This window comes from Podarcis raffonei, chromosome 5 (assembly GCF_027172205.1).
Source record: "Podarcis raffonei isolate rPodRaf1 chromosome 5, rPodRaf1.pri, whole genome shotgun sequence".
Classification (NCBI taxonomy): Eukaryota; Metazoa; Chordata; class Lepidosauria; order Squamata; family Lacertidae; genus Podarcis; species Podarcis raffonei.
This window is the reverse complement of record NC_070606.1, coordinates 74,953,543-74,972,077: the sequence shown is the minus strand read 5'-3', so window position 1 is coordinate 74,972,077 and position 18,535 is coordinate 74,953,543. Positions and strand designations below refer to the sequence as shown.

The window sequence follows — 18,535 nt, the reverse complement described above, 5'->3', positions numbered from 1 at the left end:
GTCCTTTACCCTTTTTTATTTGGTAATTAAGCTCTCCCTTGTGGTGGTATTCAACTTTTAGTGATGTGTATAGAATCTGTCTTTATTGATAGGTTAGTGGATAAGAATTTTATATATTTTTGTACCCATTGTTTTAAATGTTTTGGATTCAATGTTATATCAATCTATGAATTGGGTTGTGCCGCCTAGTCCCACCTCAACACCCTAAGTAGACCAATGCTGAGGCTACTTAGAGTGTGTGACACGAAGGGTGGGGTTAGTCAGCAGACCCCCATTCATAGATTGATAAAACACATGAACATTTCACTTAAAGAAAGATAGAATGGCTGGACCAGTGGGTCTCATATTTGCTCCAGGATTTGAACGGAGGTTTCCCTCTTCCAAATTCAAACCCATTCACCCCGCCCCACAGCCACGAACACTGATCTGTTTGTGGTTTCTCAGGTTAGCATACAAAGGCCCCAAGAAATAGTATATTTCCCAAAGTAAATATTCCCAAAGATGTCCCATCAAAGCTGGAAATGCCCAACTTATTCTATAATTTGCTTTAGGCAAGATGTGGTTGCAGCTCTAATCTGACATTCACTCAGGGATCTAAATGACGTGTCCTGTAATATTATTGCACATCATTTTCTGTTCCTAAGACTGCAGCCTGCTCTACAGTCCTATGAAGAGATTATGAGTGCTGGATCAGGAAGAGAGTCTTTAAAACAGCACTCAAATCCCAATGGATTCAATGACACATTTGACATTTCCTTTCTTTTTGTAGAGTCACCCCCCCACACACACTTAGTTCTATTTTGCTTTCTGCATTGATCCACTTTTTTAAAAAAAGTTCTCAAAATATTTCATATGCACTTTTAATTTTAAATGCACATCTTCCTCTCAAAATGCATATTTTCAGACAAGTACAAAATGGATTGTACATCTAAGACGGTAGTGTGGTTCTTTTCCATGCCATTTGTTAATGCCAGAGGTCTAAGATACATCATGGGAGAACAAGGCTGTTGTGCTGTCATCTCTTACGTAAAATTTGCTAGGAACATTCAGCTTTCAGCCACAGAAACCTTATATCCAAGATGGAAAACCTTTTGTTGGACTACAGTTCCCTCTATAACAAAGGCAAAATAACCCAGTCAAGGACCAAGAAAAAACATGAATGATTCAGTAATGGCAAGACTCAAGTGCAGTGAAAGATTTCATAATGTAATCTAATCTAATCTAATAAAATAAATATGTGGAACAACCAGTAAGAGACCGATGTGTTAATGAAAATACAAAACAATACATCATGGGAGGCATACAACTAATGGTTTTTATATAGTTTTATTATACAGGTTTGTTGTTGTAAGGTGTTCGGAGTAATGTTTTATGTCTTATTGCTGTAAACCACTTCAATATACTTTTTTATAGCAAGCAGTATATAACAATTTTTGTAAATAAATGTGATACACATTTTTTGGTGGGGGTAGAACACAGCTACTTGATAATCTCTTGCTAACTATGATGAAAAAACAACCATCCTTTTATCTATGATTTTCCACACCACTCTAGCCAATTATGAAAAGTCTCAGGGGTGATGTGATTAAAAAATCAGCACTCATTGAAAAATTGGTCCTTGGTCACGCTGCAAAACAAATTACATCACCACTTCGCCATATGCCTGCATCAAATCATATTAACAGGCCCTGAACTTTCAAGACTGGCTTTATACATATCAAGTCTGAAATGAATCTCATTGATATCTGTAGGATTCTTCTCAAGTTATGGGTGCTTAGAATTTCAATTTTGGGTTGCAATTCAATGTATGCTTATTGAACTCAATGAGGCTTGATACTATTTCAGTATGGTTTCCTGTTCAATTGAATAAGAAAATTCTACTAATTCTTCAGAATGATCCGAAGTGAATACAAATTATGTTTTACAAGAGTTTTAGTTATCTGTTCCCCATTGTCACATATGTGCTTGTTTTAATGTAATGATAAGGAACAAGAAAGCTATTTTAGGGTTCAAATCAATAGCCACATTTGTTTTAAAAGTAAACAAATGGGACTAGAAGGCCCATCTTTTCTTACTTATTACCAAGGAACTTAATAAAACAGCTGGAAGTGTTTGAGTGGACCTGGATAATTAATGCTGATATAGGTGCAATTTTAAGTGATTCATAGTGCAATCCTATACATATCTACTCAGAAGTAAGCCCCTTTGAGTTGAGACTTACATCCAGGTAAATTACATTTTCTGTGGTTACACTGACAAAATACCGTAACTGTAATTTTGGTTGAGTGCTATTTGTAACCAGTTTGGTTTCCATAGTGAAATGTGCATTCACAATACTGCCTTTGCATATTTTTGAAATGTCTCTCATCGTTGTTGTTGTTGTTGTTGTTGTTGTTGTTGTTGTTGTTGTTATATCCTGCCTATCTGGCTGGGTTGCCCCAGCCATTCTGGGAGGTTTCCAACATATATAAGAAAACAGTGAGCAATTTATTTGTTTTAGGTTCATGTCTCCCTCCTAGAATTTCCAAATACTGGAGATATTTTTATTTTCTATTTTTTAAAATCTTGCTATGGAGTAGGACATTCAGCATAGAATATTCATTGCTGAGCAATAAACCTTTTTTTCCTAACATCTTCTTTGTTTACACACTTAATAGAGAAACTCCACTACATAACAAATGGCACCAATATGTGTCTCGAACGTGGCTATAAGAAAAGTGTTTCAACCTCATCCTTCCAAGTGTGGATCGGATTTTGTGAAAATCTCAGTGTTGAGCTTATTTGCAGTTTTTTTTTCCTAATCCCTGCTCTGCTCAGAACTTCCTCTGGTTCTGCTAAAAATATGAACTATTATCTCATGCATGCATGCATAGATGCACTCTGGGTTTTCCAAAAGTAATCAGCATATACAAAAATGCACATATAGATAGAGATATATAGAGACATATATAAAAATTATTTCTATATAATTATATAGTATATATATTATGCATAAAATGCATATGTATTAGTACAAAATTATGCTGCAGCACGGGGCTTCGCTCTTTTGTAAGTATAATATACATCTATTTTTAATGCATATAATTACTTGGGCATTAAAAAACCAAAGCCCAATAATGCACAAGCGGCTCAGACATAAGTCTGTACTAGATACAAGAGGCAGTTTGATGCAATCGCAGATTGATTGATCAGATCAGAACTGCCAAATGCTATATATAGATCTGTTTAAGATGGTTTTCTTCTCCTCCCTGTACTCACGAAGAAAACCCTTAGGATTTTAGGCAAATAATCAGCTTCACCTGATTCTGATAGAAAGGTGAGACAGGGACAGAGCTGTGTCTTCAGTGTACTGAAGTCTTATTGGCCTAAATCCCCTAATGGTGGCTCCCAACAGCTTCATATAGATGTTAAATATCATGGGGAAGAAGATACAGGACTACCGCATAACTGCTGTGATCAGTGGTATCAGTCCCATTGACGTGGATCCCACAAGCTGACCAAATAGGTCAGCTAAGAGCTCCATTAAAAGAGGTCAGAATTCACCCATTCTGCTTCCTCAACTGTTATGTGGGATCACCATGCTATGCATTCCACTTCTTTCAGACATTGGATAATCGGGCAAGCATCTCACATTAATTCATGAACTGCAGCATCCTCTGATCTGCCACAGGTTTCAGTTCCTTCTTTGAATTTCATTCCCTTCACCTTCTACATTACCAATGCATACGGGGACTTCGCTTTTTTGCAGTATTTTATCAATATTAATTCAATCGTGCATATTAATTGTATCAAGGCTCTTTCAGTGTGGTGGGCCGCAATGACATCAAGTGGCCTTGCTTTTTGCCCCCAGGGTTCTCCAAAAAACCCTTTCAAAGTCCTATTTTCATAGTGCTTTGAAAATCCAGTGATCTTCAGGAGCTGAATTCAAAGCACAGGACAAAAAAAAAAGCACCTTGGGAGGAGCTTTGGGTGGCATCTTCAGAAGTCCCTCCCAAAGCACCACTTTGCCCTGGGATTTGAAAAAAGCCTTGGTGCCTGCTACCCCTAGGTAAAGGTAAAGGGACCCCTGACCCTTAGGTCCAGTCACGAACGACTCTGGGGTTGCGGCGCTCATCTCGCTTTACTGGCCGAGGGAGCCGGCATAGAGCTTCTGGGTCATGTGGCCAGCATGACTAAGCCGCTTCTGGCGAACCAGAGCAGCGCATGGAAACACCATTTACTTTCCAGCCGGAGCGGTACCTATTTATCTCCTTGCACTTTGACGTTCTTTCAAACTACTAGGTTGGCAGGAGCAGGGACCGAGCAACGGGAGCTCACCCCATCACAGGGATTCAAACCGCCGACCTTCTGATCGGCAAGCCCTAGGCTCTGTGTTTTAGAACTGCTACCCCTACTTTCCGCCAAACCCTGCCCATACCTGTTGAAATGCTGATGTCATCAGGTGTAGGGCAGGTAGGTGTGGCTTGCCTGAAATAGTCTTGCAGGCCCAATGTGAAGCCTAGTGGGCCTAATTCAGCTCGCAGGCTACAGCTTCCTCACCCCTGGCTTAGAGCAGTGATCGGGAGCCTTTGGCCTGCCTGATGTTGTTGAACTGCAACTTCCATCATCTCTGACCATTGGCCACACTGATTGAGGTTTATGGGAGTTGGACTCTAGAAGCATCAGAATATACACAGCTTCTCCATGCATGCCTTAGAGACTGTTATATGGGAAAGAGAATCGGGAAAAGCAGAAGTACTGAGAGACTTGTACCATCTCCTGAGCAATCACTAGGAGCTCAATCACCAGCAAAGCTCTCCTTACAATACATTAAGAATGGGAAAAGGAGAAGGACAAGTGACTTTTCGATAAATTTTCAGTACAGATTCAGAAATACCACACAGCATCTTCAATGGGCTAACTAAAACCCATTGATTGCTGTGGGTCTGCTCTGAGAACAACTTAGTCCAATTCAACCCCTGATCTGCATTGTTTCAAAATGTGGTTGATGGGCTGCAAAAGGGAATCTTCTACCACGTTAAAACTTTCTGAAGCTTTGCTTCAGGGAGAAAGACTCCAGCTAGCCTTTCTCCCTACCCTTACATACTAATTTTGCTATGTGCAGGGGACTTTCCTTGGATGTGGGAAACATTCAAACTCTATTCTCCCACCTACATCCTAAAGAGACACAACCTTGAAAAGGCCGAACTAATTCAGCTCTTAACATCAGCGTTCTTGAGGTATTGACATTCTAATCGGAAATTACTTTGTATACTTGTACCTCCCTCCCCCCTCCACTTTGACATTTAAGGCTTTGGAAAACATTTGCCTCAATAAAGGTTTGCCGAAGCAGAACTGTTTCAAAGCTACGTGAACTCGCTTACCTTCATTTAGGCTGATAATCAGAATGCTCTTTTCTGTTTGGGGTTTCTATGGTTACAGCTGTATGGCTGATGTGGGTTGCCCTGCCCCCCCCCAGCCACGCAAAACAGCTGGAAAATATTTTATAAGTTGGAGGGAGGGAGGAAATAGCTTGGTAATTAAAATGCTTTATTGATGGGTTTGTTTTTTCCTTGAACTAAGCCTTGAGTAGGATGGCTGATTAGCAGTGCCAGGAATCTATAATTACAACTGGAACAGTTATTTTTAGCATAAGGGTTTTTCAACATGGTTGGTTTAGTGGGGAAGCTTCTCTTCTCTTGGCCAATGAAAAGTGGGAAGGAAACGAGAGGCTCAAAGAGAATATGCCAGCTGCTTTGGTGCTGTGTATTTTTTAAATTGCAGGTTTATTGCTCAACTCTGTTGTAATTCCCATTGATTCCACTACAGATTTGTGTCACTGCATTTGAAGCACATTCCTTCTCCTGGGGGATTGAAGAAAACGGGCACATATTCAGCTTTTGCACCCCCACTTTCCAGTTCCATTACTGCAATGTAAACCTGCACTTCCCCCAAAGTATCTTGGGAACTCTAGTTTGTTAAGGATGATGAGAGTCATTAGGACAGTCCTGTTCCTCCCGACAGAGCTACAGTTCCCAGAGTTTTCTGGAAGGGGGTTGATAGTTAAACCACTTTGTGAGCAGAATAGAATCTCCTGACAACTCTCAGCACCATTAACAACTGACAGGATTCTCTATTTAAGGTGGTACAATACAGTTTTAAATATAGTACAGATGGAGTCTCAAAGGAGCATCCCTCTCTAAAAAGGACCATTCTTCCACTCCAAAAAGCATATGCACAAGAGAAAGGTGTCTGCAGAGCAAATAATTCCAAACAACTGATGCCCCAGGAAGGGAGCGGGGTTCTTACAACAGCTTTGGCTTTGGGGTGAGCAATTTATTACAGCATATATTTGGCTGAGCTGGGGTTGGTGACCCCAGCTAGGTTGAAGACCCTCTGCTTCTGAAGTTGCTCATTCTAGTGACAATTAGGATTGCTCTTATAGTCAATTGCACAGTAATGAACCACAGCAGTAGTGAAACAAATGCAATGAGATACTGTCTATTTTTTCCAATACTACAAATCATTAGTAATTTTTCCAATGGATTCCTGGTGGGAAAATCTATGTCCCTCTGGTGCCTGAAACAATCTAGATACAGATACCCATCTTTGGGTGACTGCAAAAACTATATAGCAGGTTAATAATGTAACATCAGAAGTAAAATAATAATAAAAAATATTTGTTACAATGGTACCTTGGGTTACAGGCGCTTCAGGTGACAGACTCCGCTAACCCAGAAATAGTACCTCGGGTTAAGAACTTTGCTTTGGAATGGGAACAGAAATTGTGTAGCGGCAGCGTGGCAGCAGCGGGAGGCCCCATAAGCTAAAGTGGTACCTCTGGTTACGAACAGTTTCAGGTTAAGAATGGACCTCCAGAAAGAATTATGTTCTTAACCCGAGGTACCACTGTATTTGTACCCCGCCCATCTGGCTGGGCTTCCCCAGCCACTCTGGGCAGCTTCCAACAAAGATTAAAAATGCATTAAAATGTCACACATTAAAAACTTCCCTGAACAAGGCTGCCTTCAGATGTCTTCTAAAAGTCAGATAGTTGTTTATCTCTTTGACATCTGATGGGAGGGTGTTCCACAGGGCGTGCACCACTACCGAGAAGGCCCTCTGCCTGGTTCCCTGTAGCTTTGCTTCTCTTAGTGAGGGAACTGCCAGAACCTCAGCATCCGGGCAGAACGATGGGGGTGGAGATGCTCCTTTAGGTATACTGGACCGAGGCCGTTTAGGGCTTTAATGGTCAGCACCAACACTTTGAATTGTGCTCAGAAACATACTGCAGATTGAGAAACAGCAAAATCCTAACCAAGTAAGCCCTATTCAGTAGGACATACTTACAGGTAAGTGGGGTTGGGTTTGCAGCCTAAGGCTAAAACCTAACCCAAGATTTGCCTGGATGAGAGACATTGGATATGGCAGATCTCTGAACATGACAAGTTCTTTTTGTTATTCCTTCTAGTGACAGTCCTGGCTATTTTCCATGAGCTTCATGTTGATACAGATCTCTACACCCTCCTCTTTGGTGAAAGTGTCCTAAATGATGCTGTGGCTATAGTTCTCACACAGTAAGTGCAAATGCTTGGATCTTTTGTAAAGTGAAAATGTTGATTATTAACTTACAAATGGAGGCCATCATTATAGGCCCCTCCATACAGGTGCTTTTTCCAGAGGGTATTCAGCGGCATGACATTGACATGCTAATAGTGTGTTAATGGTGGCAGGCCATTTCAGTAGTTGTTCTGAGATGCTGCCCCAGTGTTATTTCACTATAGTCATCTATTGCACTGTAGCGCAACAAAAGTAGGACAACGATGAATAAAAAGTTGGGGAGTTATGGGACACGCACAGATTGGAAATGAAGACCCAAATGTTTGCAGGTGTTAAACAGTATTCAAAAGGAGGATGACATATAACCATTTGGCCCGTCAAGGAATTCTGGGCACTGAGTTGCTGAGAAAAGGAACTCTGTGAGGGATAAACAACAATGCCCAGAATTCTTTGAGGGAAAGAATATACTTAGAATATGCTTTAAAGCTATACTATGTGTGCAGTCCAAGGCCACATTAACTCCATACGTTTAAAGCACTATTGTTGTTGTTGTTGTTTAGTTGTTTAGTCGTGTCCACTTCTTCGTGAGCCCATGGACCAGAGCACACCAGGCACTCCTGTCTTCCACTGCCTCCCTCAGTTTGGTCAAACTCATGCTGGTAGCTTCGAGAACACTATCCAACCATCGCGTCCTCTGTCGTCCCCTTCTCCTTGTGCCCTCCATCTTTCCCAACATCAGGGGCTTTTCCAGGGAGTCTTCTCTTCTCATGAGGTGGCCAAAGTATTGGAGCCTCAGCTTCACGATCTGTCCTTCCAGTGAGCACTCAGGGCTGATTTCCTTAAGAATGGATACGTTTGATCTTCTTGCAGTCCATGGGACTCTCAAGAGTCTCCTCCAGCAATATTATGCCCCTTTAAATAGTAATTTTGCGAGCTGTTCAGTTTCTTCATTTATTATCATAGAATACTGAGATTGGAGTAGTTTAATATTTCTTTTAAGTTCTGCGTTATCCAGATTTTTATATAATTCTTTTTCATTTTTTCTGATTTCTTCCACAATTTTTTGCTTCTTTTTTCTTTTTGGTCTCTATGAATTCAATTTTCTTTTATAAAAAAATCTTCTAGGGACTGCTTTGCTGGCATCCCAGACAATTTTGGAGTCTGTTCCTTTGTTTAGATTAAATCCAAAAAATTCCCTTAATGCTTTATCTACTGTTTTTTCATCGTTTAATAGTGTTTCATTTAGCCTCCATCTTATTGATTTTTTCTTTTACCCCTTCAGCCAAACAAACACTGCATTATGGCCAGATATTGTTTTTAGTTGAATTTCAGCTTTAAATATTTTTGGTGTTAGGTCTTTTGCTATCCAAATGGCGAGCGGTAAGTTGCTAACCCTCACACCATGTTCCAGGTCTTTTCTTAAGATCCCCTAACCTTCAGGAGATGGTTTAGGGAATTCAACAGTTGTGAGGATGAACTTATACTCTCATGAATGTGGATACAACCCCATACAATTTTTTCCCTATTTAGAAGAATCTGTGAATTTATAATATTTATGTAGGAGTAATATTGGTTGCTATAGAAGTATTTGTCAGTTAGGTACTAATTGGCAAAAGGAAGAAAGAAGATTGATAATATCTCAACTTGTTTCTGTTGTATGTCTGTTAAAAACAACAAAGTAAGGCAGGATGTGGCAGAAATCTCTTTTATAAACAACAAAGTAATTGAACACTGTGGGCATGTTAAAAGCATTTACACAGATTCATAGAAACCTAGCATTCTAATACCAATTAATACCAATGATTATAGTATATTTCCTTTAAAAAATGTTTTTGTTCTCTGGGTTTAAATATATCCCATTTATACAGTTTCTGTCCAAAAGGCACATGGCTACCATAGATTATAAAATAAGCATGTCATTAACAATCCTGTGAATGGTATTACTTGTCGAACCTTGAGCAGATATTAGGAGATCTGAATCCATCTTACGCACTGTATTTAGATAAAAATATTCATTGGCATTGTGTTGGTTTTTGTGATTGATTGTGTCTGGTTTGGAATAAATTTGAAATGTTACAATGTTGATATTATTGATGAACAGATGTTTATTTGGTAGTTTGCCCTCGTTGCAGTGGTGGATCTAGGGACCACCAGCCACAATGATTTGGACTGTAACTGCAAGGTGTGCAGTTCAAAAGGAATTTGTCAATGCAATTTTGTAAATAGGTGGGATCAGGTATAGCAAATACATTGCTGGTTCATAAGTACAAACAGCATTTCACTATGTTTATTCTCTGTTCCTCTCTAAACAATATTAGCTCAATAGAGGTTCACCTTAGGACAAAGCAAGTTTGCTAGCCAAAGCCCCTCTCCCCTCTCTCCTTACTGCAAAATGTGAGTTATTTTCTGGGGCAAGAGTTATGAACAATACCTATGATACTTTATAAAGCTTCTGGTGATTTCACTGGGACTCTAATTTCATCTCAAATACATTTCAGACAACTGTATGAACATTTTGAAAGATGATATGAAGGTGAAGAAATAGAGGGTAACATTGAAAATATACACGCACACACAAACACTTTCACAACAGTCACAGGAAGACTTGGCAGCACATTAACAATAAATACAGGCAGTAACCATTTGGCATGGGGGTTCTGTTCCTGCCCCCCCACGCATTAGCAGAGTGTGCAAAGGTCTGCCCCCCCCCGTTCTGCCCTGCCCCCTGTTCCATCCCTGTTCTGCCCTCTTCTGGGTCCAAAAGGACCTGCATGTCGGTAGTTGCACATTAATTGGACACGCACAAAATGGTCACTGCTGTTCAGGGGGGAAAAGGAAGACAGCAGCATTAGGCATGGGGCAATAGTCCCTATCAACACAAGACACAGATTATACAGTGTATATTGAAGGAACAGCTACCCTGGTGCACCAAGTTGTCACAATCAGTACATTTAGACAGCAAAACCCAACATGAAACCTTGAAGTTGTGCGGCGTTCAACTAAGTTGTATTCAGAGTAGACCCATTAACATCAATGTACCCAAATTAATCATTTCCATCAATTTCAATGCATCTACTCTGAGTAGGAATACCACTGACTATAAACCTCATAATTAAGAATTTCCTAATTAAGGAATTTCCTAATTAAGGAATTAAGTAAAGATGAAAATCATGTTTTAATTTATTTAATCTGCATAAATTTGCATATGACTAAAGCAGTAGCTTTAGATGGTTTTTAGATGGTGCAGTCTGAGGTTCCACAAATAAAGAGCCTGGTGAGTTCAAAAACCTGGAACCTCACTGCAGCAGAGATACCATCTAAGCAGCAGCATTTCCTCTTGCTTGAGAAAGAGGACACTGCTCCTAAGCTAGCATCAAAAGGAATATGCTAGTACTCTTCTTATTCTGTCTATTCTGTCTCAAACAGCCTGTGACTCAAAATAAAAACCAGAAAAAAATCGCCCAGCTCATTTCCTCTCACGTGCAACCAAATCATGAAAACAGACACCAAAATGGCCACTAAGAACAGCTTCAGGCATCACACCAATGCCTCAAGTGCCTTGCATTGCTGTTCGTTTACATCATTGTAATGTTCAAAACAGACTTCATATGCTCACAGGGGAACCATGATTGAAAGATTTAATTCAGCACAGATTGTGCACAGGAACCTAACATGATGGCTTAATTCCAACCCTTAAAAAAATCCACCCGAATACCAGCCTTGCTGCAATGTGAAGCAAGAATGTTCACACACACACACACACACACACACACCACACCACCACCACCACAACAACAACAGAAGGCTAAAAATGAATGTTGATGCACAATGATGATATGGGCCTGGAAGAATAAGAAGGCATGCTGAGGATTATGGGACCAAACCCATAGAGACAGGGAGATTTCCCTTCTTTTAAGAAAGAAATGGAAATGGAATGGGTAGCTATATCCTCTGCCCTCACTTAAATATTTAGATGAAGTATCTTCCAAAATAAATGAAGCAGCAGCAGTAGTAGATGCAGGTTTTATACTATCTCTTTTAACTGATAGATGGGAGAAGGATTTGAGAAATAAATGTGTGCGGATTGAGCCTGCATGTGAAAGGTCTTGAAGGAGATAGAGGGCACAAATGTGACTGAGTTCTGAGAGGGGCTGGATAGCAGAATGGAGCCCTGAGCTACAACTGACTGATATGGATATTGAATGGACCCTCAGATTTCCTACTCTCACCTCCTGGAGCAAAGAATGATCAAGAGAAATTATAATCAAGTTCTGTAATCACAAGATATAAGGAAAGATCTCTGCACACAGGCTAGCCAGCTGAATCCAGTGCCCTTCAATGGGAAGTCTGTTTTGACTTGAAAAAATATGTCACCAGAGATCCTTCATTGACAGAGGGCTCTGAAGCCCCACAGTGATCCTGCAGGAGCAGGAATAATAATAATAATAATAATAATAATAATAATAATAATAATACCTTTATTGTCATTGTACAACCTGTGTACAATGAAATTAAGCAAGTCTCCCCCCAAAAAAACACTCAATCTCTTATCAAACAACACACCACCTCGCAAGTCAATTTCGCTATGTTATTTTTTGTTCAACAGCCTAACAGCCCACGGATAGAAGCTATTTTTTAGCCTGTTGGTACGTATGATTATACTTCTATATCTCCTGCCTGAGGGTAGAAGATTAAAGAGGTGATGGCCGGGCGGGGTATGAGTCATCCGTGATAATTTTTCTCACTCTCCTAAGGCAACGATCTCTTGAGATGTCGTCTAGTAGATTTAAGGGACATATAATTTGGACAAAAAAATTGGCTTCCAGGTGGAAAATCAAAATTAGAAACAGAGCTGTTAGAACCTAAAACTAAGATTTTGTCAAAGATGTATAACTTGCTGTTGAAATGGAACACTCAGGATGAAACGGTGAAATCTGCTATGATTAAATGGGCACAAGACGTTGGACATGACATTATGTTTGCTGACTGGGAACAGTTATGGACCACAGGTATTAAGTTTACGGCATGTAATGCCTTAAGAGAGAATATTATGAAAATGATTTACAGGTGGTACATGACCCCAGTCAAGCTTGCAAAAATTTATCATTTGCCCGATAATAAATGCTGGAAATGTAAAGAAAATGAAGGTACATTCTTTCACCTTTGATGGACATGCCCAAGGATTAAGGCTTTCTGGGAAATGATTTATAACAAAATGAAAAAGGTATTTAAATATACCTTCCTGAAGAAACCAGAGGCCTTTCTTCTGGGCATTGTCGGCCAATTGGTGCCAAAGAAGGACAGAACTTTTTTTTATGTACGCTACAACAGCAGCAAGAACACTTATTGCAAAGTATTGGAAGACACAAGATCTACCCACTCTGGAAGAATGGCAGATGAAGGTGATGGACTATATGGGATTGGCAGAAATGACTGGCAGAATTCGAGACCAGGGAGAAGGGTCGGCGGAAGAAGATTGGAAGAAATTTAAAGACTATTTACAGAAATATTGCAAAATTAATGAATGTTAGAATGATGTCGGATAGAAATTAAGTGGTTTCCAGCTGTAATGCATTAAGAGAATATGGAAAAAAAGGTTTAGAAATAGGTTTAAATTTATTGATAAGGATTTGCTGAATTAACAATTTGAATTGGAACACAAAAAAGGGAGGTATGAGGAGGTCTGGGAAATAAGTTAATGAAAAATAAGTAATGATATTTTATGTGTTTTTTAACTATTTTTATTTTTGTATTTTTGTTATTTTTTCTTTTTTATTTTTATTGTATTATTATTGAAAACTTCAATAAATATTCTTAAAATAAAACAGAACTGGTCAAAACAAAACAAAATAAATAAATAAAAATTCCTTCCAGTAGCACCTTAGAGACCAACTAAGTTAGTTATTGGTATGAGCTTTCGTGTGCATGCACACTTCTTCAGATACACTGAAGCAGAAGTCACCAGACTCTTATATATAGTGAGAGGGTGGGGAGGGGTATTACTCAGAAGGGTGGTGGGAATGGGTGATTGGCTGATAGGTGTGGTAGACCTGTTGACAACTGTTAACGACTGCAATTGGTCTTATGGGGAAAAGCAAGGGGTGAGATGGCTAAAAATAGCTTTACCATGTATAATGAGATAAGAATCCAATGTCTCTATTCAGACCAGGTCTCTCCATGGTTTTAAGTTTGGTAATAAGTTGCAATTCAGCAACTTCTCTTTCCAGTCTATTTCTGAAATTCTTTTGTAATAAGACAGCTACTTTGAGATCTTATATAGAATGTCCTGGGAAACTGAAGTGTTCTCCTACTGGTTTCTCTGTCTTGTGATTCCTGATATCAGATTGATGCCCATTTATCCTTTGGCGTAGCGTTTGGCCTGTTTGTCCAATATAGAGAGCTGAAGGTCACTGTTGGCATTTGATGGCATACACAATGTTAGAAGATGAGCAATTAAATAGTCCTGTGATGGTATGTTTGATGTTGTTGGGGCCAGTAATGGTGTTGTCCAGGTGTATGTGGCAGCAAAGTAGGCATCTGGGTTTATCGCAGGCTCTGGTACCAGTGTCCATGTTAAGTGTGGTTGTTGTATTATTGTGGGTGAGGAGTTGTTTAAGATTGGGTGGCTGTCTGTAGGCAATGAAAGGTCTTTCTCCCAGAGCTTGAGAAAGAGAACTGCCATTTATTTTATTTTGTTTTGACTACGGCAGACCAACACAGCAATGTACCTGTAACTAGAACTGGTCAAATTTATGCAGGAAAAGGCTATCAATGGCTACAAACCATAATGGCTATAAGAATCAGTGCTTTATTTCTAGAGGGGATGGTGCCTGTACTCACCATGCCCTCCCATTCCCCACCCCTTTGCCTGCTCAGACGCACCCCACCAGCATCCCACTGCTGCCGCTTGCCCACCCGCCCACCCATTCACTCACTCCCCCCTTGCACCTTTGGCTACACCTCTACCATTTCCTGTGGTGGTAGGCGCAGTCTCCCAGAAGCAGTTTGGCAAAGCATCTTCCAGGAGCTTGCCTGACAATCATAAAAGGGTTGCACCAAAGCACCTCTGCTCTGGTGCAACCTTTTTTATGATGATCATCAGGCACCTTCCTGGAAGGCGTTTTGGCAATTGTAAGAGGGTTGTGTGAATCTGTAATGCGGGGGTCGAGGGGGAAGAGGTGGCAGTATGGTGTAATAATAATAATAATAATAATAATAATAATAATAATAATAATAATTTTATTATTTATACCCCGCCCATCTGTTTGGGCTTCCCCAGCCACTCTGGGCGGCTTCCAACAAAATATTAAAATACCATAATGCATCAAACATTAAAAGCTTCCCTAAACAGGGCTGCCTTCAGATGTCTTCTAAATGTCTGGTAGTTGTTCTCTTTGACATCTGGTGGGAGGGTGTTCCACAAGGTGGGCGCCACTACCGAGAAGGCCCTCTGCCTGGTTCCCTGTAACTTGACTTCTCACAATGAGGGAACCACCAGAAGGCCCTCGGCGCTGGACCTCAGTGTCCAGGTAGAACGATGGGGGTGGAGACGCTCCTTCAGATATACTGGACCGAGGCCATTTAGGGCTTTAAAGGTCAGCACTAACAATTTGAATTGTGCTCGGAAATGTACTGGGAGCCAATGTAGGTCTTTCAAGACAGGTGTTATGTGGTCTCGGTGGCTGCTCCCAGTCACCAGTCTAGCTGCCGCATTCTGGATTAGATGTCATTTCTGGGTCACCTTCAAAGGTAGCCCCACGTAGAGCTCATTGCAGTAGTCCAAGCGGGAGATAACCAGAGCATGCACCAGCACATACAGCCTCAAAAAGCACTGATAAGAACAACAACAACATTGTCATTGGAGGATTGAAGTATCAGTTTCCAGCTATGAGTGCTTCACCAACTACTGCCTTTTTTGGTCATAGATTACTTGGCAACGGTATTCCATACTCTGGTCATTTTCAGAACCAATTATTGCAATGGCTTGGGGAGGCCCTTGAAGGCAACTTGGAGACTTAAACTGGTACACTATGCAGCAGCTAGAAAATGTTTTTCCTTGACACAGAAAGTCTTAATAAACTGTTCTTAAAAGCCTTAACAAAATTCAGCAGCTAGATTGCTCTCTGGGCTTCCATTTAGAACTCTCATAACTTTATTTTAAAACAGCTGTGCTGGTTGCCAGTTTTTCCCCAGGCCCAATTCAAGGTCCTCACATTAGTATTTAAAACCATAAATTACTGCAGCACCCCAAAATAAGAAAGACCACTGCCTTCCCTATAGGCCCTCTCAAGTGTTAAGACCAGCAGAGGTGTTCCTTGAAAGTTTGGGAGCTGGAGGCCCAGGAGAGGGAACTCCCTTTGGTGACCCCTAAGTTGTGGGATTCTCTGCCCCCAGAAGTATGTCCGGCACCTTCCTTTTTGTAGTGTCAATCATATGCTGAATTCATACCTCTTTGCCCTAGCCTTTGACACATGAGAACTATATTTTTTCAGACCCACCCAATTATTGTGACTGTAATTTATCTCAAATTGTTATTAATGTTGTATTGTCTAATTGCTGAAACCTGCCCTGGGGCCTTATGAAGAACCATAAAAAATCAGGTTGATAATAAAAGCATTGCCTCTACAAGCAACAGCCAATTATTCTTTATGTCTATTATTTATTAGATTAAATACCTCCCTTCATCATAAGGTCTCAGGGTGGTTTACAGATTAAAATACAGAATAAAAACAAGTAAATAATTTTTAAAAAGCAAAGCAATAACCCCCCCCCTTCCCAGAGACATGGAATAAGGACAGTGGCACTTGTGACAGAGTTATGTTATGTTATACTTAGAATTAAACCACACAGAGAAATAGAAACTTATTTCTATTTCTATTTCAGCCTCACATACATTAAATCTAAGTGCAGCAAACAAAGGGCAGGGTGCAGTGGTTATCTTTTACATGGCCAAGTTGGGTTTCTCAACTCACATTAAAGCCATGTGGCTTAGGAGAGTATATCCGAGTTTCTATCTGAGCAACACAAGTCCAAAGTTGCCTTCCATACATGCAGAACTAATTATTTGGATCCCAACTAAATATAATGTAAGCATGTGGTCTCTGCAAACCTAAAAAGGACATTTCTGCACAGACTAGACAAGTGACAGTTTATATAACTGATTTGCAAGACTTTGGGGAGTAAAATTCCCAATAGATAAGAAGAAATCACTTTTGTAAAGGCTGAGGAAATATTTCTGTTATCTCTAGCTCATAGAAATGACAGTATGCCATTATTATTTTTAAAATACACTTGACATCTGATAACAATTATGACTATTTGTTTTCCTGACTTATCAAGAAGTCACTGCTGTGTTTGACAAGCCTGTTGCTTAAGATAATATAAATGGCTCAGACTTATACCAGTCCATCTAATTCATTATTCTCATACCTTACATGGCATCAGGTATTTGCTCTTATATTTTCACCATGAAAATTCTGATAGTGAAGAAGATTCCTTCTTTGATTTGCAGTACAAGCCTGTACTAAAAAAGAAAAGGAAAAAAAAAGAAATCCAATATGCCAGGTAGTCTCATAGGGTTTTTTTAAAAAAGAAAGTCCAATTTTTGTGTTTTCATTTTAGCTACAAATAAACAGTTATATATAAGACAAACTCCCCAGCCCATTTCCCCAAAATGTCATTAAAACAAGTGAAAAGAAAGGCTTTCACTTAACAGTTGCCTTGTTTTGTATTAGGCATGTTCTCATACTCTACTATTGTTCCATATATTTAATTGTGGAATAATTAACCTGGAATGTTTTCATAATCGCCAAACGCAGTTGGAATCTCTACTGTTCAAATACTTTTTGCATCAGTTTATGATTAGGTTTAGTCAATAAAAGAAGAATTTCTTTGGATCCCTAGATTCAGGTGTGTGGCAAGCACTCTCCCGGTAAGAGACCCCGAGCAAATATTTAAAATTACAAAACATGCAGCAAATTAAAGTGTAGGTTTACTTACAAACGCATCAAAGGTCAGATTCATGTGTTTTTCCATACAGCAGCAAGAAAAACTCAGGCAGAAAACCTAGTTACATAGCTTGGTTAAAAATGTTTCTAAACACACAGCCTGAGCTTGGATCCATCTGGTCTGTTCAGATTCACATGGTGGAAAAGAGATGACAAAGAGAATTTTCTGACCCTCCGTCACTCAAGGAGAGGGGTGCAACCTACTCAAGTCTGGCAAAACAACTTACTCTATGGTCTGAACCCCTAGCACCAAACATGGTGATTATATGTGGCTAAATTTCTGGCACTTTGAAAGATGGGGAAGTCTAAGCAGTGCATTTAAAAAAATACCTCTGTTACAATACAGTCCTTCTCATAAGTAAATCCAATGGGGCTTATAGCTAGTTTAGCCAGCCTTAACCATTCACTGTATGAACTACATGATCAAAAGGCAGGCTAGAATGAATTCAGTAGCAATTAACCTACATTTACTTAACTTAAAAATGTTCTCTACGGGCTAAGTTCTTCATTAATCAAAATTTAATGTTTTAGGAATGCCACTGGCTCTGTTTTTGTTAGGCAAGATAATCTGAAATGTTAGGCGTGGGCAAAATGTCAGGAAGAGAAAATATCTGGAGTGTGTAAACTGGTAAGGAAAATAATATGTAGAGGCTGCTGCAAAAGTCTTGGTCTTGAATACATGATATTATCCAGCTGCTGTTTGTGTGACATACTGAATTTCAGTTCAGCACTGCCAAAGATCCAGGGTTTATGGCTGCCCTTGAAACCTTGGTATTGTGTAGCATTCCTTTCTTCAACAGAATTGCAAGATTTTTGCAACAACGTTGGTATTTCTGATGTATTGCTTTGTTGGAGATACTTTCGTTCCTTCCAAACCTTTAGCATGTGTGACAGTACTGCATATTGTCATATGAAAATAATACATTTTTAGTGATCCTGGATTGTACTTTCTATGTTTTTTTACTACTAGTTGAAGTACATCCATTCAC

The 18,535-nt window shown here is 39.8% G+C and overlaps 1 protein-coding gene across 1 annotated transcript in view; it reads left to right on the top strand.

The window, feature by feature from the left end:
* Positions 1 to 18,535, top strand: part of SLC9A9 (solute carrier family 9 member A9) — a 257,643-nt gene that overhangs the window by 70,744 nt on the left and 168,364 nt on the right. Inside the window, exon 6 of the mRNA XM_053390193.1 lies at positions 7,451 to 7,556. Coding sequence (XP_053246168.1) covers positions 7,451 to 7,556 — 106 coding nt within the window. The remainder of the gene's footprint in view (positions 1 to 7,450; positions 7,557 to 18,535) is intronic.